Consider the following 25,382-nt stretch of genomic DNA (forward strand, 5'->3'; position numbering starts at 1 on the left):
TGCACAAAATCGATTTATGTACATGTTCCTATATTTTCATCTATGCATTGATGGGTTTATTAAAAGTTACCCTTCAGTTCTTTTGCTAGATGTCACATTCTTAAAAGAAAAATATATGAGTGTATTATTGTCGAATCATAATATTGATCCTTGCGGTCAGATGTTTTCGGTTGCCTTTGCATTTGTGGATAGTAAGTTGAAGGATTAATGGGCATGGTTTTTGCCATACATAAAGCGATAATTGGATCATTACGACGTTGAGAACCCCAAAGCTAAACAATAGTTGACAATCATCTCAGATAAACATCTAGGGCTACAATATGTTGTTTCCCTTGTATGACGTAATTGTCATGTTGGATATTGCATGAAGTACTTGACAAACAACTTTAAAATTGCTTTTGGTTCATCACTTGTACCACTTTAGTGGAGCGCAGCCAGAGCAGCCACGACAATACAATCCACATACTTTCTTGACAAGATCAACGAGCAACGTGAAAACACATGCGTACACATGTCACAAAATATGTTGCAAACAAACATTAGTTTAATAGTGAATTTTCAGCTAAAAGGTACAAGTGCTTAACCTTCAATGTAGTAGAGAGCTTCAATACATGAATTCTCACAAGGTATGGGTGCTTAACCTTTAATGTAGTAGAGAGCTTCAATGCATGGATTCTCACAATACGTGAGAAGCCCTTGATTCCTCTTATTGAAAAGCTTTGTCTCATATTGATGAAACTTTATAAGCAAAGAAGAAATGATGGGCAAAATATGTTAGGAATTGTTGTGGTTCCCAACGTAAAAGAAAAACTCGAGAAATGTAAGAAAGATGCATAAAGGGTACATATGCAAGTAGTGCATTGCCTCGAGTGTCGATATGAAGCCCATGACCAAGAGTACATTCTCAATAAGGGGAGAAGGCAACTCAACTATATCTCCAACATTTGAGTAAACACATGGCTCAAACAAATGCTCCTTCGCTGAGTCTTGCTCCCCCTCCCCCTCCTTAGATGCTTCGGGAATAGGAGACATCATTGTGACAACAATCCCTTCATTTATTTTCCAGCTGGTATTTGCGGTTGCTTCTTTAAGAGTAACAAAAATTTTAGCTTGTATTTTCTGTGGTAAACATATAAAAACCTCTGTTTTGGCAAATGATGAGGCAAATAAAGTGAGGGTGTGCCCCCCTTTCTTCAAGTTTCAAGATATTCATATACTTCACGATACAATGAAAGAAAGACAACACAGTTCATGAACACAGGGTTCTCTACTACCATAACATCGAAAAAAGGTCATTGGAACACCAAAAATAACTGTCAAATTATTTTGTGGACCACAAATAAAATCCTAAATTATATGAAAATAGCGCTAGAATGCGAGCCCTAGAATATGCGATGTCTTGGCCGCTACTATTTATATAACACGGAAGAGCCCAAGAGTCGGTTCGAGTTTAAAAGATAGTTCACATACTTTTTATGTGAAGTAAGGTATTTGCAATGTTTGTAGGTTCGAGTTTAAAATAAAGTTCACTTACACATATTTTATACAAATTTAGTAAATTTTTTATGCGAGGTAACTCAACTATTTACGAGGTTTGGAGGTTTGAGTTTAAAAGAAATTTTGTAGCTTTTTTATGCATATTTTTAAATTTTTTATGTGAAGTAACTCATGTATTTGCGTAGTTTAGAGGTTCAAGTTTGAAAGAAATTTTATAGATTTTTTATGCGATGTTATTGCATTTTTTATGCGAAGTAACTTAGGCATTTGCGCAGTTTATTAGTTCGAGTTTATAAGAAATTTCATAATTTTTTTATGCTTATTTAAGAACTTTTTATGTGAAGTAACTCAAGTATTTGCGATGTTTGGAGGTTTGAGAGTTTAAAAGAAAGTTTCCTCACACTTATTTTATACGAATTTCATAAATTGTTTATGCGAGGTAACTCAAGTATTTGAGAGGTTTATCGGTTCGAGTTAAAAAAATATGTAAAATTTTTATACGATGTTATTACATTTTTTATGCGAAGTAACTCAAGTATTTGTGAGGATTATAGGTTTGAGTTAATTTTTTTTTGAAGATTTTTTATGCGATATTATTACATTTTTTATGCGAGGTAACTTAAGTATTTGCAAGGTTTGTCAGTTCGAGTTAAAAAAAAATTCGCAGATTTTTTATGCAAGGTAACTCAAGTATTTGTGACGTTTATCATTTCAAATCCAAATAAAAGTCGGCTCACACTTATTTTTTGTGAATTTGGTAAATTTTTAATGTACAGTAATTCTAGTATCTACGAGATTTTGATGTTTGAGTTTTCATCAGAAAACCCATGTCATTCTCTGCCACCACTTTCAGTCGTGGTGGAATCCGCCATACCTACACTACCAGAGAATTCATTGGAGACTTATTGTTGACAGGATGATGGAGATTAAATGTTGGTTGAGGCGGCGACTGTCGACGATGACGATAATTAAGGCACTTCTGATAGAGACAACATCGAAAACAATTGGTGCGAAGATTAAAAAGGTCCTAAAAATAAAAATATTTATAATTCAAAAAACATGTTATTTTTGCCATATAATTGAGTTATTTTTATTTATTATATTCTATTTTCCCCTTAAAAACCTTGCACGTGGCTATTGGTGATTGGCTGAAGGCAAGCTTTGTTACTTAAGACTCCAGTACAGATCACTCTCGGTCACATACGCTGGTCGTTAACGTACTGCACCAATAGACCGCGAAACATCAAAATCGAGGCATCAGCCCTATAAATATCTCATCCCGCTCCCGTTTGAACTCGCGCCCTTTTTCGTGATATTGTTCGCGATTCTCCCAGATCTCCTCCTCTCGGCTCCTCTCGGCTCGGCATATATACATCCACCGATCGATCGGCCGGCAATGGCTCCCCCGGAAACCCTAGCGGCCCCGGACGGCGCCGTCGGAGCCCAACGGAAGCCCATCTCTTCGATCGTCATCATCATCGGTACGGTTTCCCCTCCCGATATCTCTGCTTTCCTCTTAATTTCATTCTTCTTGCGATTTTTCTCTGTTTTGCTGATTTGCAATTTCTAGGCTTTCTGTTTCGCCGGTGCGATCGACCTCTTGTTGATTTGGTTAACTGAGTCCTTTCTTTTCTCTCTCCCTCTCCGTCTCTGTTTCTTTCCTTTCTTTCTTTTTTCTTCGTTGATTAGCTATGCAGACGGAAGCGCTGCCTCTCGTGAACAGACTCCAGCTCTTGGAAAATGAGGACCCTGTGTGAGTTCTTTATTTCTCTTTTTTCATCGTGAGAATTCTGTCTTTTTAGTCAGATCGATTCTATCTGCTCGTAGATGTTGATTGTGTGGTGGATAATAGTGAGTTCTGCTTTGTCGTTATAGAAAGCTCGAATCCTAGTGTAACCTTTTGGTAGATATGTCTCTATTAGTAGCTTGATATTTACTGCTGTCGTACTTTACACTCTTTGTTTCTATGCATTTTGTGGCTGCGCCCTAGTTAAATTTCAATTTTGCTACTTGCCTGATAGTATATTGCTTACTTAGGGAAATGGTTGTATGGAGGGGAGAGGAGTGTTTGACGTTTAGTTTGTACGTAGATTTTTACTTTGAGAAACATGATCTAACAGCTTACTGGAAAATGCGGAAGTATTGATGTTTACTTCTCCTGCTTTGGGACTTAACAATTCTTTTTTCTTTTTTTTCCTTGAATTATATTGCAGGTTTCCGAAAGGAGTTCCATGGGTTACATATGTTGGTACCTATAAGGATCTGAAGATAAATATAATTTGGCCTGGGAAAGATACTCTTTTTGGTAAGTCTCTTTGCATTGATTACATTCCATATTATACTAGTTTAGCCAGTTCATATAGACGTAATTTCATGGTTGCACAATAATGATTCCTGGTAATTCCCTTATGTATCTTTTCTCTTCTGCAAAATTGTAGACATTGGGACACAGTTTTCCGTGGTGCCAATGAATTTCCTCTTTGGTATCAATCTACGTTGTACTCTTCATCAATCATGTGATATGCATGTTAACTAACAATCAACCAGCATTTTTAACTGGTAGTTATTCATTAGATTTCGTGGATAAGAATTTTATCAGTTTGAAATAATTGGTATGTCACTGAGCTTCATTCTTATTGCAAAAGGGTTGTGACCAAGGTTGCTAGACTAGGAAGCAGAAGCAGGAAATAAGGCATTTTAAAATTTATAGAAATTAAGAAGCGAGAAATTGATATGAAAGTGAAACAAGAAACAAAAAGGAAGCAATATGGGGATTGAACGAAAAGTGAAATAGAAATGAATGAGAAATAAATAAAAACTAAAATAAAAGTGAGTATTCTTAAATTCATGATTTTTTGTGTAAGAATTAAATGTTTGTCAAGATCCAAAAATAATGGTTACCAATTTAGAAAAAATGCATGAGAAGTGAGTGGGAAGCATGTGAGGAAGCACATGGTAAACATGAAAAGAAGCACGAGAGAAGCGTATAGGAGGCACAAATGAAGTGTGTGGGAAGCACAGGAGAAGCATGAGTAAATCAAGATTCCCATCAAGTTTCAGAAGTGCGGAGTGTCGCTCTTCCGAATTTAGCTCTTGAGAAGCTTCCAGTAACTTTTGTCGTGACTGCTGGATGTTTCCTTGCCACAAATTGTATGGGATACTCTTTTTATAGTGCCATCTGATGAGATACTTGTTCTCTCATATGCACACATGTATCTGTAGTTATGGGAAAATAACACCTATGCTCGAGCACTGTACTCTAGCAGAAATTATCTGCTTTCCTTTTTCTTTTTTGTATCAAGCTCCATGTATATAATCTACATGGTTTGTTTAGTCAAAAACATATCGAATCATCCAATTATAGTGTAATCAGTTTTTTTAAGAGCTTTAAAAATCAATGGCTTGCAATGCACAAAAAAATCACAATTGGAAAATCATGGTTTTACATCAAACTGCTCACTTCAGAGTGCAATTCTGAAGAAACAAGCCATTACAAATGGCATCTTGCTGTTATCATGATATCTGTCTTACATGTATTTCAACTGTCAGTTTGGTTGCTGACTGCAAGTATCACTTTTTTCTTTTTGTAGGAGTTGATAGTGTTGGTACAATTTCTGCCTCTCTAGTGACATATGCATCCATCCAGGCCTTAAATCCAGACCTTATCATAAATGCAGGCACTGCTGGTGGCTTTAGGGTATGTATGTTTTTGAAATTGCTTTGAACCTGTATTTGATGTGTGCTCACCTTCTCTTCATTTTCTTCTTTGTCCCATTCATGATTTGCTTGCTAAAAGCTATCTGTCTTTATAGGATCAGGAGAAGAAAATGATTTGGGTGATATCATAGTTAGCTGACAAGATCGTCGTCTATATAATTGTCATAGAAAGTACTGTGCTACTACCTCTTTCATCTGATAATCATGCACAAATTATGGTTAATGTTGTCAATACACATCCTTTAGTTTCTCAACTATATGGGCTATTGAAGTTGGTGTTTTGACATGCTTGAATTTGATATTATTCTGGAGATTTGGTTATTATCTTTCCCATTTCTGTATCGTAATCAATGTCATGAATCTTGGTATCTGATTTTCTCAGCGAGGTAAAATTTTGTGATTTTAGAACTTTTTTGGAGGAAATCTCTGTAAATTATCAGAAAACATAATATATAGAAATAAATTATATAAATAATATTTAAAAATCTTAAAAGAATTAGAAGTGTTTATTATCTGGTAAATATCAGGTTAATATTGTGATATTTCTAAAACTGATGTTATTTTGAAAATATTGCAATATTTTTGGGATACTATCCTTGTGAATATTTGCAAATATAGTGATATTTCTGTTATGCATGGTAATTACTAATTGCGTAGTACTAGTTGCTTAATTATTTCACAAAATATTTAAAAAGTTTCCTAAACAAGAAGTGGTTGATGTAGCCTAGTATGAAAATTCAGTGGTATGTGAAAGAATAAGCATCACTAGATGTGTTTTCAAATTCTTCTTGTCTATTAATCATCCACTTAGGGATGGGCAACCGGCCTGGCAGCCCGATGGGCCAAGCCAACCTGGCCCGCCATGGGCCGGGTTTGGGCCATGATTTTAGGCCCGGGCCCGTTAGGTATTGTGCCGAAACCTGGCCCGTTATATACGTGGGCCGGGCTCGGGCCGGCCCGCGGGCTACCGGGCTGGCTTGCGGGCTACCGTTATTACATAGTAACTTGGATAACTATTATTATGTACCTAATTAGTTGCATGAAAACTTGCTATTTTTTAATTATTACTATTTTCCTAATTAGTTGCATGAGAACTTGCTATTCTCTCATTAACCCATAATTTCAATCAAGCATTTATGCATTTTAAGATTGGGACAGACCCGGCCCAGTTCACATTGGCTCGTTGGGCCAATGGGCCGGGCATTGGATTCTCTTCAAACCCGAGCCCATTAAGAACCAGGCCAAAACCCAGCCCATTAGTAAATGGGCCGGGCCGTTGACTGGGCCGACCTGGTCCATTAGTGGGGGCCGGCCCGATGCCCACCTCTACATTCACTAGTCCACATATCTGGTGTCGGATGTATTATAGAAGGCGACAATCACATCCTATATTATTTTGACATTGTTATCTGCCTGTTGAGGAGCATGTGTATTTCCTTTTTGTACTTGTGCGTATAAAGGTGATTGCCCAACTACTAACAATGAGCATTTCTAATGCTCTCGGCTATATGTGCTTATAAAGGTGATTATGTGCTTGAGCATCACATGGCTAGCATGAAAAAGAATAGCATTGGAGCAACAAAATGAAGTTAATTATAAGTAACTGAAATTAGCCTAAGGGGTTTGGCGTGGTCTAGGTTCAAATCACGAGCATCACCCCTTGCGACCCCTTGCGCAAGTCGAAGCGTGGCGACTCCCTGTGGGTGAGGGGTAAGCCCTTGGAGTTTTATGCTGACAGGACAGTGGCCGTAAGTACAGAAGGCAAAGCCAGCGTGACTAGGTCTTTGATCCTGGGGCGGTTTCTCCGAGTAAAAAAAAGTAATGGATATTGCTTCTCTTCCAATTGAAGCACATAATTAATACCCAGTCACTTCATTAGTGTTTGAGTTTTCTTTAATCTGTGAAATCAATATTGAAAGAACAGGTTCAAGGTTGTGAGAGGAGCATGCAAATTTCTGCCATGGATGATCTTTAAGTGAATTTGAAGAACCAATAATCACTTGGCCACAAGTCTGTTTGTTGGAATAAGATGACAAAAAACATAGAGTATGTGGAAAACAATGATAATTGTAAAAGAAGCATTGCATAAGGAGAAAATAGATTTGCTTTCAGCTTACTAGGCTTTTCTGAACTCAATAAAAACACCACGGGAAACTGGACCGAGCATGCAATCCTTTACTATAAGTGCAAATAATTATGGGAAATATGTACTGATGACCTTTAGTTTGAGATCTTTGTCCTTTTTGTGCATCAACATGTAGCTTGAAGCATACAGAGCAGCTTATTACAATATTCAAATAAAAATTTCATGGCTCTTGGAAAATATACTTATCATAGTCATTTATATCATTCAAGGTAATATCTTGGCGAGGGTTTTTCTCGGAGAGATTTTCAAAAACTGGGTTTTCTCGGGAAAATCTCGAGAGTTTTAAAATTTAAAAAAAAAATATAGATTCATGTAACATGTTTAGGAAGGGAGACCTGATATGTTTTGCATTCCTTAATTGGTTGAACACTCCTGGAATATAGCACACCTCCCTCATACTCTCATCAACTATATTATGAGCTGGAAACTTTGGATGGGAAATTGGTGTGCATTTATATATATGAATGCATAGATCTTCTAAGGTTTATTTGTCATGCATGTGGTGTAAAAGTGTTGCGTTTGGTGATTTCCAAATTAAAATACTTAATGACTGCAGATATTTTATCCCTTAAATGTCATTGAAGTTTCTCTATTTATTACTTGCTCTAATGCTTTTGTTGCACAAGTGATGGCAACTCTTCTGTGGAACTTGCTGTCTGCTATTAACCGTTGGTTTATAAGTTCATGTCCCTGGGTTTTCTTTGCACATTATTGCCTTGGTATTTTGTTATTGTTTCTGGTCCACTATAGGATAGGAACCTATTTCACTGCCTGAGCAATTACATTCTGTTTTTCTTTGCAGGCTAAAGGAGCAAATATTGGAGAAGTCTTTCTTGTCTCTGATGTGGCATTCCATGATAGGAGGATACCTATTCCTGTGAGTTTTTCCTTTGATATCTCTATGTTTTTACGATTTACTAATTCTTTACACATGATTAGAATGAAAGTTCTACTAAGTTACTAACTATTGAACAATGGATAACTTTTGAATTGAAGAATTAAAAAGAGGAAAAAGATATTTTCTTGGCAAAGTCTTGCTATCGGGCCCTCGTTGAGTCTTTGGTTCAGAACACCACCTGCAACAAATTATGATCTGAGACCTCTCTAGAAGCAAATATTTTATCAAAAGTAGACCATTAACATTTGCGAATCTAAAACAAGGGTTTCTCTTTAGCAAGTTAACGTGACATACATAGAACATAGAAAAGCGCCAGAACTGGTTCTTATCTTTTTATGGGTTAGGGAATCTTGGTGGAGGGGTGCAAATTTAGCAGGTTGTTTGCCTCTCTCCCTCTCTCTTATTGTGTAGAAGTGTCTTCCATTTAACAAGTTATCATTTAAAAAAAAATTCATTGCTTCCAGAAATCTCTAGAAAGCTCAGATATTTCTGGTAAGTTGTTTATATATATATATATATATATATTTTCTTTTCTAGTTTGCCCGATAGGGGCATTTTCATCTTTTCACATAGTTGTTTCTAGAAACAACTATTTTTCTAGTTTAGGTTTTTATATTTATTCCAAATGTATTTTTCTCCTTTTTTATTTTTCTTTTTCTTTATTGCATTGGGGCACACTCATGGAGTTGTTGGTGCCCCAACGGTCATAAATATGACCAATGTTGTGAAAAGTGTTGAGGCGTAGCGAGGCGCTCCATCAAAATCTGAGGCGAGGCGTAAGCCTCGAGGCGTAAAGCGTAAGCCTCAAATTTTTTTTAAAATATTAAAAAAAAACTATAAAAACTATTTAAAATTATAAATAAATAAAAATTGCTTTATTGATAAAGCAACAACCATCGTAAAATCAGTAATTTCACTGGTGACAAAATAATATGCATGAAAAACAATATGCATCTTTCCTGCACCAACACTTCATTCCTCAACTTTCAGCCATACGTGAATACACAAATAGGCTCAGTATCACATTGACAGGTTCAGATCCCATGGCTAGGTTCACTTTAAACAGATATAAAGAAACAAACTACATTATATCACACTTCAATAAATAACAAGGCTTGCAAGGCCACAATTTGCAAGAATACATATATCTAAAAGTAATCCTATGAGCAAAATAACGACTATATAGTTGACCACTGTTTATGGCAGCTTTTCCTCATTTTATGCTTTGGGAATTAGCTTCAGAGGCCTTATCATGGCGTTGTCTTCATGGCCCAAAATCTGCAAACATGATAAAATCTGAGTTGCTACTTGCAATATATTAAGATTAAAAAAAAGAAGAAGAACAAGATCAAGTCATGGCTGAAGCTAGGTGCAGAGTGGTTAATTTGGGATACTTACATGGCAATGGTACACGTAACCAGGCTCAGCTGTTGCATTGAACCCATATGGTCCACTCTTGTGAATGTGCCCAAACTTCACCAGGATGGTGGTCATGTACCATGGCGTCATTTTCACTGTATACTTCCATGTCATCTCATTAGCAGGAACAGGAACCAACTGGCCTTTTGCATAGCTGCTGATGTTGCACTTGATGGCATCACTCAATTGACCCATGCATGCTGCAAACTGAGCTGGGTTCAAGAGCTCCCTTTGCTCAATAGCCTGAAAACTTTCGTCTCCGTCACTGGATCATCTAAACGGTTGCCATTTATATACAAATGGGTAGTCTTTCCATCAGCAGTCTGATACTCATACATAACAATGTATCTCATCGCAGACTTGTCGAAGATCACCGACTTTGGGTAGGTGATCAAACTGGCCGGAATTTTTGATTTATCGGGCCCTGTTATTAAAATCCGAGGCGTATACGCCTCACCTTGACCTTGAGGCGCGCCTCAAGGCGTATGAGGCACACGCCTTGGGGCATTTGCGCTTTATGCTTGCGCCTCAAGGCACAAAGGCCCTCGCCTTGAGGCGAGGCGCGCTTTTAATAACACTGAATATGACCTGTTGGGAGCTACCAACTACTCTATGAGGGAGCTCCCAATGGTCTCTCTCTCCTCATTTTGTTGTGTATAAATAGGCAATGTGCGGGTGTGGGTGCGGGTACGGTTGCGGATGGGGATGTTTCGGACTTTGGAAGGTTTGGATCTCGAGTCCTGATCTGAAAAGCAAGGATTGCGTGTGGATTTTATGGTGCTCTCTAGCAGGACAAGTTCTACTGCATGGTTTAATTTGGTTTTGGACAGGCTGATTTGGGAGAGAATCAATGCTCCCAAATTTGTGCTTTGCAATACATTGATATTACTTGCAAGACAAATAGTTGTGCTGTTTTTGTGTGGCTGTTACCTTCAATTTTGCAAGTTGGTTTTCTGGGCGTTGCTTGTGGATGCTTCAGTTCTCTTCTATCTTCTGTATAAGATTGCTTTACAATTGTATATTAGCACAACGAGCTGCTATTTGCTTCACGATATTGATATATTTCATATAGCTGTTGAAAATTAGAAAAGTATTCCCAACCAGTAACCCTTAAAGCCCTATTTCAGGTTTTTGATCAATATGGGATTGGAGCTCGTAAGACATACTCTACCCCAAATCTTTCGAGGGAGCTCAGCCTTAAGGTGACTCTTTATATCAGCTAGTTAAGATATATCTTGTGTTTCATCTCAGTTGCTTGAGGTCACAATTCTTCAAGGTAGCTGTCTGGATATCTCGGAAGAAAGTTGCAAGTCACTACATGTTATTGATGTTAGCATGTCTCTTAAGAAAATAGAGGATGTTTGGTTGTGGCATCTTAGATTGGATTTTTAGTATAAGATCTTTTGCTGTGCATGGTTACTTTCAAAACTCATGCCCTAGGGAAGGACTTGTTTGATCAGTTCCATGGTCTGCCACTAACGTCCCATTTGTTACATGATAGTCTTTAGAAAAATGCCCTATTTTGCTTTGAAGATGGACCATTTTCCCGTGGGCATGAAACAAAATGCTCTCTTGCGGGGCCCATGATCAATGGGACCTTATTGACCATGGGTTTCATATGAAATCGTTTTCGCATCCCTTCCCTTGCAAATTGATTTTCCTATGAAAGGTTTCATGCATGAAACCTCAAACCCATCTTTGCTGACCATCACCACCTGACCTTCTACACCTTGATGTTTGCCATCGTCAGGGACAGATAATGGTAGAACTGGTGTGGTTAGTGGATAATAAGGTTGACACTTCATTTGAATGGTGCAAGTTATTGGGCTTGTTGACGGATATCCTTGTTGATATAAAGTGAACTCACCTTCAAATTTCATGTGATTCATGCTTTTCAGGTAGGTAAGTTATCAACCGGCGATTCTTTGGATATGTCACCGTATGATGAGGCATCAATTCTTGCAAATGATGCTACAGTCAAAGATATGGAGGTAGGTTTTCATATCAAAATATAATACCAACAATAGGATGCATAGCTTTTTTCTTTGAAATATTTATGACATGTTTCATTGGCAATGTATGTCTATTTATGACTGAATGGTTTCAGCAGTTGGTGTAAGATAATTCTCTTTGTATTCTCTTCACTCACCTCCTGATCGTCAAAACTGTCGCGTCCTGTTTGTAGTTCTTTGTTGGTGAGAAGCACCATAAATTATTCTAAGCACCCTGAGTGTCATGTAAGGATGAGATCAGACTGTATAAAATCTACTCTAGTATCCCCCTGTAACTCACCTAGCATCTGATTCTATTATCATTAATATTTTAGATCTGATCAAATTGTACTCACTACATTTGGCTGATATAAAATAATTTTGAATTTGGTAATATTAAAAGGTAAAAAGTGTATCTCTATATGGTTGCCAAATTTATATTTAAATACGTAGATCGGTTCATCTCTAAACCCTGCATTATTGACATTATCAGTGTTCAACTGATTGAAACATCTAAAATATTAAGTTACTTTTTGTGGTAAAAAAGTTCAACCATTTTTCAAAAAAATACAAAAATACCCTTTGTTACTTTTTGGAAGATGCATTTGATTTTTTTTTTTACCTCCAAGAGAGATGACCTATCTACCTCTAAACTATATTTATATTTTCAAAAACATCTACTGCTTTGAGTTGAATGCTATATAAAGGTCTTTTATATATATATATATATATATAATGGAAATTGTTTGCTACCTTCATGGGTTCCAAACCCCTAGTGAAAAACTTTAAATAATTTTGCACATATGATTCTCTAGGTGTGATTTACTTGTTTGTTTTAATAGAAACTAGCCCTTGGATCATGTTTTCCCAACATGTCAGGTTTTGTGGGGGTTGGAAAACAAACGGCATACAATTTATTGAAGTTTCAACCTTCAAAAAGTTGTATTTTTACATTAAAAAATACAATTCAGGAGTCTATTCCTACTATTTTGACCATGTTCAATAGGGTCAGATTTGGTCAAAATGACCTCGTGTGGGTTTCAACTAGGAGGTGTGGAACCTATGATGGTAGCCAATATTTTTTCTCACATAAAAAGTGTTGGCTACACTCTAGAGTCATAAGTGCAAGTTTTATTTGATCAGTTTGACCCCATGAATGCATTCAATATAGTCCATTTATTAGGAAATGCACTTTGGATCTAATGGTTTTGACTAAAAAATATGAATTTCTTAATAGTAAGGTTTTGATGCATTGTACACTGTTGATTCTTTTAACACTTAGGAAGTTAGCTTATATAACACGATTGGATGATCTAAAATATGTTTTTGACTAAACACAGACCATATAGATCTATGAATATGGATTGATCCACAAAAAAGTATGAAATTGCGAAGGAACAGGTGGTTTTTACTAGAGTACAGTACGCTCATATAGGAACATGTCTGTGTTTATCTATATTATTGTGCTATCTAGCCTATGTCACAGGGATTCGGCTAGCAGGGTGACACACCCGCGTCGACGCGACTCGACGTGGGTGCGGGTGCGGCACCGGGTGCGGTCAACCCGACCCTAGGTGCGTTGACCGCACACAGGGTCATTTTTGTCCATTTTTTTTGGATTTTTTTTTTTAAATTTTTTTTGCCCTATGAAATGGGCTGCGGAATTTTAAAAAAAATCCCCGGATCCCCCTTCCCGCAAGGGCAAAAACAATGAATCAGGCTCCACAACTCATCACTTTCATCTTTGGGGACAACCATATAAGATAAAAAAATGGTAAAAAGTAAGTTGGGCATAATTGTCATCGACCTTAACAGCTACCATATATATATACATTTTTGCCCCTGCCGCACCCCCGCACCCGGTTTTTTTGGAAGTGCCGAATCCCCGCACCCGCACCCGCACCCATGTGACATAGTATCTAGCAAAAAATCACGGTCATGATCTTGATCTGCTCATATCTGACAGTGTGGTTCATTTATTAGGACATGCACATTGGATTGTGCATTTTGACCGGACTTTTTCAATCATCAATTTTGGTGCATTGCAAACCGTTTGAGTTTTGAAACTCTTGAAAAACTCTTATACATTGTAATCACATAATCCAAAGTACGTTTCTTACAAAGTAATCTTAGATCATAGATCCACAAAGTAAAAAAAAATAACATTTTAAAACCACAAAAAACCAGTGGGGTGTACTGGATGGTACTGGACTAGGGATAAGCAGTCCCAATGACTGCATTAGGACCATAGTGGCACTCTTCTGTAGGTGCCAACTATAGCATTTCTTTGTCATCAAAATAATGGTTGGTCTGGTTCTGTTGTCAGCTATAAACTTACATTTTGGTATTTTTGTTGTATCAACTCTGTTTTAATACTTGTCATGTAAGACTTCAAAACGTTGGCTGTCCTTGTAAAGTATCTTACATCAGTACACTAGACATCATGGTGCATCTCTTCATATGCATGTGTTTATTTTTCCATCATGTTCAGAGATCCTTGTGGATGTTTTACACACACACACACACACACAAAAGTCCAGCTTGTTGTGTTCTCATTGTAGAAATCCTCTGTATTTGCATATTTTCACTGCAGGGAGCAGCTGTTGCATATGTGGCAGATCTTTTGTTAGTTCCTGTGATCTTTGTGAAAGCCGTAACTGACATCATCGATGGGGATAAGCCCACACCGGATGAGTTCCTGCAAAATTTGGTCGCTGTTACTGCAGCACTGGATGAAAAGGTCACCCACGTTTTGGACTTCATTAGCGGCAAGTGCCTGTCCGATCTTTGATACGGATATATGTAGCCATCTCTACAAAGACCCTCAGCTTCGGATGACAATATCAACTACATTCTTCACAATTTCATTGCCAAAAACGTTTCACTCTTTCTTTAATTCGGGGCATCCTTCACATGAGCTAGTAATATCTATTGCCTGATTTGTACGCAGTAGTATGTTTTCTGTACGATATGAAAATTATACCACCCCTACACTCTTTTTTGTTAAGCCGTGAGCCGCAGACCTTTTTTTTTTACCAGGCTGCCATCTGTTTTTCATATCGAAAAGACAAGGTTGCCACCATGTTTTCAGTTTCTACAGTATATTAAAGTAACTATTAGCCCACTTTTATGCGATTGAAGTAACCGAATCTTGCTTTTTCAGATCATCTGTCGATAACCTCCGAGATATCAACCACTCGAAGATGATCTTGGCTACAATTTGGTATCTTTTGCTCAAATGCGCCGTACCCACTCATCCAGAATAACTGCAATAGCCTGGGATAATGCCCGTCTGGAGCATAAAAAAATCCCGATTGTTCCATCTTATCCCAAGCATCATATATCCCATCTTATCCCATTTTTGTTGGTGGTGGGTACAACACCTAGTGACGAAGTGAGCCTCAATTTTGGTCTCTGAACCATAAAAAACAGAGAAAAATTCATGTGTAGGTTTGGTAATGTTTGAAAAATCAACTGGCAAAAATCTCCGTAAATTTTCAAGACATCAAAGTATCATTTTTTTTAATAAAAAACATGATTCAAGTCTTGATTTCTAATAAATTTATCATGCTGAATGCATCTATAAGGTCAAAATTGAAAGAAAAAAACACCAAACTGGAAAAAACCGTTTAGCATGTTTTCATCTTTTCTCTCTCTCTCTCTCTCTTGGTGGTTCTGTACACACTCTTGTTTGTATAGATTTAGCCACCAAATGGTAAATCTAACTGTACAGATGCCTTCAGCATGATTTGTTTTCTATATTAGAATGTTTTATGATGTCTAATACACCGTAGGATTTTACTTTTAGGACAGTGAAAATCAACTGCTCACAATACATGAAAATAAGGGTGGTTTAAAATAACATAAAACATCAATTTTTATTCAATTTTAATACATGAAAATAATAAATAGAGAATGCTAAACATGATCTAAAGTTAGATTTTGCTTTTGAAGCTTAGATCTATGTAAATCAACTGTGTACCACCGTACAATACCACCATAGAAGCATTATATAGATATAGATATAGCGTCACTAGAATATGACAACTAGAAATATGGAATTTTCCAACACTTTTTTATGCAAATCTAACCATGTGGATGTGCTTGGCATAGTGAATTTGTTAGGAATTAACTATTGGATCGTGTATTTTCAATGAAAAATACAATTTTTGAATGCTTGAATATTTATGAAGATTATGAGCCATTGATTTTAAAGCCTTAAAAAAATCTTGCTTATGCATCAAAATTGGATGATTCAAGAGTGGGTTCTTATAAAACCAAGCATGCATATCACATTCGATTCAAGAGAAAAAAAATAAAAAATCTATGACAATAGCAATTCACATTGGTTCTCATATTTCCAGTTCTCATATTCTAGTGACTCTCTCTCTCTCTCTCTCTCTCTCTCTCTATATATATATATATATATATATATATATATATATATATATGAAAGACGGCTCCAAACCTACCAAACTACTTTTTTTTCAAAATTCTGACCATACCGATGTGTTCAACATGATTGATTTACTAGAAATCAATACTTGGATCATGAATTTTGGATAGAAAAAATGGTATTTGGAGCTTCAAAATTTATGAAAATTGTACGCCATTGATTTTTGAAACTTATAAAAACCTATCAGAAGTGAAATCAAATGCTTTAAGAACTGATTTCTATAAAAACAAGAATATAGATCACATCTTATAATATAAAAAAATTTCATAAAGTTTTAGAGCAGTTGATTTTTGGACTTGTAAAATGTTTACCTACATACTGTTCATGTGTTTTGAACCATATAATCAGATTTGTTTTCAACCATATAATCAGATTTGCTAAAAAAATACATCTAACACATCCATTTTGAAGGGAAGGACGGGTGGACCATCCCCTAATGAGTATGTGCAAAATGACACGTGATAAATGAGTTTTATTTTATTTTTAAATTCCACCTGTACGGATGTAATCTATGTAATTGATTTTATAAAGATCAGCTCTTGAAGTGTTCGATTTCGACAGGAATAGCTTTTTATAAGGTTCTAAAAACCAACGGTCCAAAATCTTTGTAAATTTTTGAAGCTCAAAATATCATTTTTTTCATCAGAAACACTGTGTTGATTTCTCATAAATCGACCAATGCCCAACACTTTTAGCACCTATCAATTTTGCAACTACCCATTTCTCTCCTCTTTTATATATATAAAACTGTTGGAGGTCCCCGTTATTCCTTCCAAATGGACCCCACAATTCCATAAAAACTCAGCTATTGAGATTCCACAGCAAAAGATAAACCGTGACAAGATTTTTGCCTACTCAACTATCAAAGTCGGTCCCCCCTGAATCAAATTTCAGTTTCCGTTAAGAAGTAAACATCAAGGCAGGGCCATAAAAGAAATGAGCAAGTCAGAGAAGTTGTCGTACAAACGTTGACATAAATAAAAAGGCCCCAAAGCGAGAAAAAACCAAATGTTTCCCTATGTTAACACTGATTATGGCGATGATGATGATTGAAGATGCATTATGTGAGAATTTTTCTTCCCATAAAAGCTGGTAAAGCTGCACAATAGATAAGATATGGATACAGCATGAAATGGCATATACATTGTTCAACTCCGAGTTGATCTTCTACGTAACTCATCTTAGCGTATCTGCCATATTCCCCCATCGTTTTACGCTCAGTGTTATTACTTCCTGTGAGAAAAAACAACTCAGTCAATACTATTTTGCTTGATCTTCAAAACTTGCCAAGTGATCCTGGGGACGAGGAATTCTGTCCAATATCATCATTGGAGAACAAAGATGGACTCTGTTAGGATACAGACCTCAAATATCATTCTCCCGCTGATGGCGCAATCTAGTACCTTCAATTCCCACATGTTAAAAATGGTTTTCAACCTGCATTTCATGTACGATCACCATTGCTTAGAAGCTGCAGATGGGATGGGCCATCGGATCGAAACATCTGCTCTCGGTGTTGCTGCTGTTTTTTGTTTCTTGATGAGGATATGGGGAAGAGCTGTGAGCTCCGAGCATAGGCAGCACTCAGAGGGTCCAGAGAAGAACCAGTCTGGCTGCATGTGAGAAGAGAAGCATTGTCGTTCCTCCCATTTTTCCATTTAGGAAATTGGGTTGCCTGGTGGTATTGGGACATTTGGGATGCCCATAGTTGCTGCTGGTCTTGCTTTGTTGCAGGAGTTGTTGCTGTGGCGGAAGCCGCGGCAGCAAAATGGGGATTGAGGAAAGGGTTAGCCAAATACTGGGGCAGTCGTACCTGCACCTTCAGAAGATGCCATTATTAGGACATAAAATAAGAGGATTCATCACTCAGTTCATTAGTTGTTGATTGTCAGGGGGTAACCTTCAGGGCTCCCTCAGATGCCAATTCATCCATGGCGATGAAACAGCATCAGACCAGGTCAGATTGCTTATGCTTCAGATGGACCCCACAAAAATTTTCAGAGCTGTTCATGGTCGCGATGAACAGCATCTGCGGCACAATAAATGGACTGCTGAAACAAGACCAAAAACCATGGTGGTCTGATGCCATTCATCACCATGCGTGGATGGCACCAGAGGGACCACCCCTGACCTGACACGCACTCACAAGAAATCTAGTGCAACTCTTGATGGAAGCAGACAAGGATCAGACCGTTAGTAGCATATGCACATAATCCCCAGAAAAATTTTGCTTAGACCATTGTAGTAACAACATTCTGTCTAGTAACAGATTAACTATGCATGGCAATGGTCACAAAATTCTATCATGCAATAGGTTTGACTTACATAAATGTAAATTAACTACAGAAGAACATGAAACCAATGGGACAACTGGTGACAAAAGCAAGAATAGTAGCTATAAACTGGTCTTATTAGAGAGCAAAACACATTTACACACCTGCTGGGCAGCTGCAGTTGCTGCTAGTTGCTGGTCGGTGTAAGAGGTGTGAAGCCGTGCAGGCTGGATGGAGAAAGGCAAGACAGACTGATGCTGAACAGAATGCATGAAAGAAGGTTGGGCAGGCACAGTAGATTCTACACCATTGTTTAGTTTTCCCATATTAGCTCCATCACCACCACCAGCAGATAACGATAAAAAGTCGATGCTCTGAAACAATCAGAATTTCAAATATCACTAACAAATTTATCAGCATGAAACAACCACCGCCATAGTAACAAAATGGAAGACAAAAGACCGAAAAGAGAAAGCATGGAAAAAAAGAAAGGGAAAATGGAACCCCCAACTTTACCTGTGTCTCGCGTGAATATATCTGATAATGAGCAGGCACTTTCTCTTGCAGAAGTTGCAGGCAGCCATTCTGTGGATTCCTTTCAGCAAAAGAATCGGCTGCCAAACTGGAAGGGTTACCAGGATTATAAACCGAGCAGCCACCAGCTCTTTTGGCATCCCCATTCAACTTTGATGGTTGTGATGGTTGACTAGAGAGAGCTGCCCATCTGGGAAGCTTTCCAGCACTTTGGTTACTGTGTATAAAATGACTTAGATGCACATGAGCAGCACACCGTTTCCATGACTGCTTTCCAGGAGCTAGGTGCTACAAAAAAGTGAAAAACAAAGTTATCAAAGAGAAAGCAAACTCATTACTCTTGCTAGTATGACAATTTAAAGGCATGGATGAGGAATGACTTGAACAGATATATGAGCCTGCCAACAAACAATGAAGCAGCCAGCCATTTTTCATATAGGCAAAAAAAAAAAATAGTAGTATACTAACAAACTAGGGTGCCACTAGATCAACACAATCAACATAATACTGCACCTAGAGTGCCAAAATTGCATATTCCAAGTGAATCGACACACACAAAACACATAAAGAAATTACAGGCCAACATTCATAACTAGATTCAATAACCCAGAAAGTCACCTACAGTTACAAGAAAAGATTAAAAACAATAGTAAACATTATCAACTACGATGCAACTCATTACCTTTTCAGTTGAAGCAGATTTAGCTCCATCTACAGTGGATTCTTGCCATGCTGCAGCTTTTGTTGAAGCTGGTCTGAGGACAAAAGTTACGCAAGTGAACAGAGATATGAAATACTAACGAAAAGGATCTGACAGAAGCTAAAGAATTACCCTGATAAATCCAAATGAATGTACAACCCATTTGTCACGCTATGCCTTAAAGATGGAGCAACTCCTAAAGTTGAGCATTACCACAAAAATGTTATAAGCAGGAGGTAATACAATGAACGTGCATATAAATCCAGAGATTCCCAATAATTGCTAGTTGACATCGCATCACAATGCCATACCCGACATGCTCCCAAGTGTGACATTTCTCTCAGAGTCCTCAGAGGGCTCCTCTCTTTTGGAAACGAAGATTTCAGACTGCAGAATATATGCAGGTGAGTCATGAATGCATGAAAACTACACGGTTTTACAACAAATACAGCTGCGTACCTGAAAAGGCCCTTTCTTGGTTTCATGTGGTGGAAGCAAATCAGAGATGGGAGGTTGTGCTGATCTGAAAGAAGAGAGACCACGTTATGATTTAGGGAGGCCGCCCAGGCTGACAGCCAACTTCCATAGTTAGTCATCAAAAATAAAAAACACACTGGATCTATCAGAATCACCCACCCCTTCTCAGAGTCTGCTGGACCACATGGAGGAACCAATGTATTTGAAACATCAGTTAATGGTGGGGCTGGTGAGTGCTTCTTGAACAGAGCATTGTTTTGCTGATCTATCTGAGCTTGGGCCTCTAGATCAAGCTTTTCGATGAAAGAAATAGCAATAGGTTGTGCAGCAGCAGTAGGTTCTGCAGAAGTTTTAACTTCAGAAGAGATTCTCAGCACATCACCAGTGGATGCTTCAGTAATCTCTGGATGTTTCTCTCTAGAAGCTGTATATAACCGTTCAGCAAGCTTAGCACGCGGAATCTTCATTTAAAATGAGCAAAAGGTAAGAAAATACAGAGCATATTGGTAAGTTAATCCAACCTTCAGCAGGAGAATCAAAAGGCAATGTACTAGTCCTTTCCTCTGGTGAAGAGGAAGGCTTTGCTTCTTCAATCTTCCCGTCTTTCTTGCTCCTAACAGATCTTGCAGTGAACATTCTTGACAAGTCATACAAAGCTTCTGCTACTTCTTCCTCAGTTTTTGTTACAGCCATGGGGGATGCTTTCCTTGGGGATCTATCGATTGCATTTGCCTGCTTCTGCAAGGAAAAATCCCATGCCCAGCCATCAGAAACATGATGTATCCAAAGAGAACATAAGATGTAGCCAGTCATACCGACCAGAGTCTGTCTAGATTTCTTTATGCCATTCGCATGTGCCACGGGTGCCAATCTGCTCCCATTAGCGGCATTGTATTTCTTTGACTCCGGCAATGGTGGGGAGATGGATTCACGGTTGCGCTTGTTCATAGCTGCATTCCAGTGTTACTACAATGCATAAGCCAATTGTGAAAAGAATCTGTAACTATCAAGTCAGAGAAAAAATAGAATTAAACAAATCCAGTTGACCCATTACCGCGCATGAAGAATCTAAAATTGGTTAACTGGGTATCTTAAAAAAAAAGTTATTTCTCCATAATTTTAAATAAAAAACTAGGTGGTTTAGGAACCGATCAAAGGGCCCAGCATCAAACTGAACCTAGCAATTCCAAATAATGAACTACTTGTAGACGAAGTTGTTTTACTCATAAAAAACAAAAGAACCGTTCAAACAGAATAACAGACCGTCCTCACAAGAGACCCACATGGAGTGACTGAAAAGTTAAAATAGAAGCTTTCAGTAAAAAACCCTGTTTGAAGGTTAATATCGTCATTCTAGTTAAACTCCTCTCTCTCTCTCTTGCTTTCTTTTCTATCTTTTTCCTTTTCAGCCATTCTTTCTGCCTCGGAATCACATAAGGATTGGCTACCAAGTCGTTTGAGGGAGTTATGGAAGAAAAACTGCCCAAGATTTTAGGCATCATATTGACATTTCATACAGCACAAATCTTCTCGTAACGGAAAGGCAAATAAATTCACCACCATCTTGCTCCAGGCTCCTAACAGAGATAAAGTAGCAACCATGGTCACACCTGACTCACCAACAACAAGAGAATATATCCATTCAACATCCCATGAAATCCCTACTTACCAGACCGCAGTTTCCGAGGCACAGCAGCTTGATCGACCGGGTTGCATTCATCCAAAGCCTAAGGCACACATACACACGAAAACAAAAAAGAATAAATAAATCCGTCAAAGACCAACCAGCCTAATCACTTCATTCCAGACATATCAATAAATGAAAAACAATTTCACGGCAAGCAAAATACTGATAAATAAATATCCATGGCTCGCCAGAATTCCCGAAAAAAAACAAAGAAATTCCCAGAGGAGGCACCAAAAAATAGAAAAGGAAAGAGAGCGAGCGAGATGGAAAAGACCAAACTGACCTTTCCATGATTATGGGTCTTGGTTACCCTCTTGGGTTGCCGGGTGATCTCTTCTCCCTCAGACCCATCGCCCATCTCACTCCCTCCGATCTTCTCTTCCGTGTCAGAGCTAGAGCCACCGGCTCTATGACCATCACAGCCCTCCTCCTCTTCCTCCTCTACCACCACCTCCTCGTTCTCGTCCGCTTCCTCTTCCTCTTGCCACCTTCTCGGTTTCTTCGCTTTGTCTGTAAAATCTACACCCTCTCCTCCATTGTAGGCTACGAAGAAGGAGAGTAAATAAGGTAAGCGATGACGAAAAGAACGGTGGCAAAAGAAGCAAGAAAAAGATGGAGCTCCGTATATAGCTCAGCGAGAGCGAGAGAGAGAGAGAGATGATATATATAAGAGACAGACAAAGAAGCCAATAAAGGGGATATCGAAGAGTCGCGCATTATCTGCAATCTACCGCAAGTTCGCTAGTCGAGAAATACGACAGAGTGTTTTCTGCTTTTCTGTTCTTTTCTTTTAGTTGGGGAATGCATGATTTTACTTTTACCCGAATGCCCCCCCGGCTGCATCAGCAATGCCCTAAAAAGGCCTGTTGTGCCCCTTGTTTTATATAAATGTACACCAATCTAGCCCAGAAAAAGACAACTGCCCTCTCCAGTCGATTCCAAGCACATATTTGAAGAGATTGACAGAAAGAGTCACTAAATTCATAAACCAATGAACCAAAAAAACTACTACCGGAAAATGTTCCACACAAAATGATAAAAGGGACAGAAAGAAAAGACTCGCGCTTCCTTCACTACCCGAGACAAGAATTGATTTCTATCTCACCATCCTGCTTTTTTCACTACCTCTTTTCTTTTTCTTTCCCTTCTTTTCGGTCGGTTATATCTCAGAATCGGAAAGCTCAGAAGCGAAGGGAATACACACCCGAGTCATTCAATTTCCAGCATGGATATAACGAATCATAAAGGGACAGATCCGTGATTTAGGTTTGCAGCACCTCTCCTTACCTCCATGTCCGCCCCCTGTCAAGCGATTCCTCCTTGAAGGACAGGTTGGTCTTAAAACAAAAAATATTCACTTTGAGAAGAGAGAACAACCAACCATTCAGAGGAAGTAAAAAGGGAGAGGATAGTTTGGGACTTTGGGTCATTCGGAAGAGAATTCCGGGGACAAATCGGCCCACCAACCACCATCCCCTTCAAACTTTCTCTTTTTTCCTCTTTTCGCCAACGAGGACCCAGGAGGCGGTTTGACAGTGAATTCCGTGAGAAACGTTAAGAGGAAGCACGAGAGAGAGAGAGAGAGAGAGAGAGAGAGAGAAGACGCTGGTGGTGGTGACGAAGGGACAAGAGCTAAAACAAAAAAGAGTAAAGAAAAGAGAGGACATAACAGAAAGAGAAGACGACGAAGAAGAAGAGGAAGGCAACATACGTTCCCGTCTCTCTCTCTCTCTCTCTCTCTCTCTCTCTCTCTCTCTCTCTCTCTCTGGGTGCGTGTGGATAGATCGGTTGGGTGGGCGCGGTTGGCATCTCAATCAACGTACCGGAGCCAAGTTTGAGTCCATATGTCGCAGAAAGCCGTCGCCTCAGGGGGTACTTGGCGCTGCTCCCTCCACGCTTCCCTTCGTGACGCTTGTCCATCCCTCCTCTTCCTGTTCTTTTTCCTCCTCCTCCTCCTCCTCCTCAACGACGTCCATCCGGCGGTAGAAGCAAAGTCGACGAACAGGATACCCTCCTCCTCTCCATCGCTCTCTGCATTCTCGAGTCTGATTCCTCCTCGCCTTCCTCTACTTTCAAAGCCTATCCTTTTCCCCACATACCAAGAGAAAAAAAAAACGATTTCAAACAGAATCCATCAGATCTCAATTAAAGAATTACAAATAAAAACACTTAAACCCCCTTCTTTTTCACGAATCAGTAACGTAGATCCGTTTTATTTTTTCGTTTTTTTCCCCCTTTTTGCGTTATCTACCGTTTAGAACCATCCAGGAGGGGCGCATATCGTTTTCTATTAAAAAAATGGGTGGAATAAAAACGAGAAAAAACAACAACGAAGTCTCTGGCCCCAGTTAAAACAACCAAAGGTGCACGAAGATTGATTGTTTTCTGAAGATATGAAAAAAAGCAGAAAAGAACATCATCATCATGAAGTGTCATCCCGATCAGATGAGGTCGACTTTACGAGTTCTGTTTCTTCGTTCCTTCATAAAACGGAAAAGGCATAAAATGAAAATATGTATATTCTTGAAAAGTCGAAACCTCAATAAATAAAGAAAATGTCAAAAATTCTCCGACAGAACGGAAAAAATACGATAATCAAATCTTCAAATAAGCAACAAAACATCGATAAAATAACCACAGCAAGAGCACTTGATCTTAGCCAAAAGGCCGAGGAAGGTACATCAACTACCGAATATCAAACGAAATGCATAAAACATACATGATGATAAAAAACTTCTCAAAAAAATATGAAAATTCAAAGATCGCCGAAATCGCACATTTTTACCAAATTCCACAGTGAAGAAAATTAATTATAAAAGAAACAAAGCAAGAGAAAAGGAAGAAAGAAAACAAACCAAAAGCTGACAAACTGACATGCCTCAGACAAAAGGGAAAATTCAAAGGAAAGAAAAGAATGCAGGGAAGAAAAACTAAACCAAAACGAGAGAAAACCGAGATCTTTCAAAATCGAACTCAAATTAAAACAGAAGAGAGAGAGAGAGAGAGAGAGAGAGAGAGAGAGAGAGAGAGAGAGAGAGAGAGAGTACCTACAACGGAAAATAGTCCGCGGGACGAAAACTATCGGCCGACGGTTCACTGGAAAACCGTCCGGTCGACCGAATCTTCGAGTGAGAGAGAAGAAAAAGAAGAAGAAGAGAAGCAGGACGGAAGATCTACGGTCAAAAATCTCCCGGACAGAGAGATCTAAGGCGGTTCTCTCACGCACGCACTCCCGGATTTCTTCCCTCTCACTCACCCTCCTCCAAAGCGAGCGAACCCTCCGCTCCCTCCTTCTCTATCCCCCCACTCCCCGCACCCCGCCTTTTATACCCCATCGAACCCTCGCTGACGTCACCACCTCGATCAACGGCATCGATTCCGTAGAGCCTCCCACATAAGCTCATCTAGCCGTCCGATCCGTCGAAAGCTGGGGGACGTCGACAGCTGCGTCCTACTTGTCTCCCAGGTCGGATGGGAGTCAGGTCAGCGTCCTGTGGGGCCTACAACACGTCAACCTTGAGATGGACGGCCTTCTTCGACCCGGGGTTTCCTTCCTACCGTCCGATAAGCCCGGGGCGGTTGGGGAC

At 38.8% G+C, this 25,382-nt stretch overlaps 2 protein-coding genes across 16 annotated transcripts; one reads left to right on the forward strand and one right to left on the reverse strand.

Annotated features, from left to right (window-relative positions):
• The first annotated feature begins 2,798 nt into the window (after positions 1 to 2,798).
• Positions 2,799 to 14,617, forward strand: LOC149835684 (5'-methylthioadenosine/S-adenosylhomocysteine nucleosidase-like). Its single transcript, XM_090010625.1, has 8 exons — positions 2,799 to 2,978; positions 3,187 to 3,250; positions 3,711 to 3,802; positions 5,088 to 5,194; positions 8,163 to 8,237; positions 10,805 to 10,879; positions 11,576 to 11,668; positions 14,262 to 14,617. The coding sequence occupies exons 1-8, from the start codon at positions 2,894 to 2,896 to the stop codon at positions 14,457 to 14,459; spliced, it is 789 nt and encodes a 262-aa protein (XP_089866751.1). The 5' UTR covers positions 2,799 to 2,893; the 3' UTR covers positions 14,460 to 14,617.
• A 2,377-nt stretch (positions 14,618 to 16,994) lies between these two features.
• LOC149835685 (uncharacterized) lies at positions 16,995 to 25,108 on the reverse strand. Of its 15 annotated transcripts, none has more exons than XR_016432355.1 (15): positions 24,847 to 25,108; positions 23,619 to 23,874; positions 22,079 to 22,338; positions 21,778 to 21,835; positions 20,928 to 21,058; positions 20,630 to 20,846; positions 20,268 to 20,532; positions 20,091 to 20,154; positions 19,943 to 20,018; positions 19,764 to 19,827; positions 19,614 to 19,686; positions 18,914 to 19,219; positions 18,562 to 18,771; positions 17,489 to 17,943; positions 16,995 to 17,357 (listed from the first exon to the last, which is right to left on the reverse strand). XR_016432355.1 is itself a non-coding variant. In XM_090008688.1 (14 exons), the coding sequence occupies exons 2-14, from the start codon at positions 23,713 to 23,715 to the stop codon at positions 17,569 to 17,571; spliced, it is 2,190 nt and encodes a 729-aa protein (XP_089864814.1). In that variant the 5' UTR covers positions 23,716 to 23,874; positions 24,847 to 25,108; the 3' UTR covers positions 16,995 to 17,568. The 15 variants fall into 15 exon arrangements, 4 of the variants coding, with proteins under 4 accessions (XP_089864814.1, XP_089864813.1, XP_089864812.1 ...); XR_016432354.1 differs by having other exon boundaries at positions 24,843 to 25,098; XR_016432356.1 differs by having other exon boundaries at positions 17,489 to 17,937; positions 23,619 to 24,275; positions 24,843 to 25,074.
• Between the last annotated feature and the right edge of the window lie 274 nt (positions 25,109 to 25,382).

Source organism: Nuphar pumila, chromosome 6, assembly GCF_984573655.1.
Source record: "Nuphar pumila chromosome 6, dmNupPumi1.hap1.1, whole genome shotgun sequence".
Classification (NCBI taxonomy): domain Eukaryota; kingdom Viridiplantae; phylum Streptophyta; class Magnoliopsida; order Nymphaeales; family Nymphaeaceae; genus Nuphar; species Nuphar pumila.

Bases quoted from the DNA above. Each gene is read 5' to 3' on its own strand.
- LOC149835684 (XM_090010625.1), top strand. From the start codon at position 2,894: ATGGCTCCCCCGGAAACCCTAGCGGCCCCGGACGGCGCCGTCGGAGCC. The intron at 5,195-8,162 runs GTATGTATGTTT...TTTTCTTTGCAG, and splicing joins GCACTGCTGGTGGCTTTAGG to GCTAAAGGAGCAAATATTGG. The intron at 10,880-11,575 runs GTGACTCTTTAT...CATGCTTTTCAG, and splicing joins CGAGGGAGCTCAGCCTTAAG to GTAGGTAAGTTATCAACCGG.
- LOC149835685 (XM_090008684.1), bottom strand. From the start codon at position 23,715: ATGGACAAGCGTCACGAAGGGAAGCGTGGAGGGAGCAGCGCCAAGTAC. The intron at 19,220-19,613 runs GTAATGAGTTGC...ACTTTTTTGTAG, and splicing joins AATCTGCTTCAACTGAAAAG to CACCTAGCTCCTGGAAAGCA. The intron at 17,944-18,561 runs GTGTGTAAATGT...CATCTTCTGAAG, and splicing joins CAACTGCAGCTGCCCAGCAG to GTGCAGGTACGACTGCCCCA.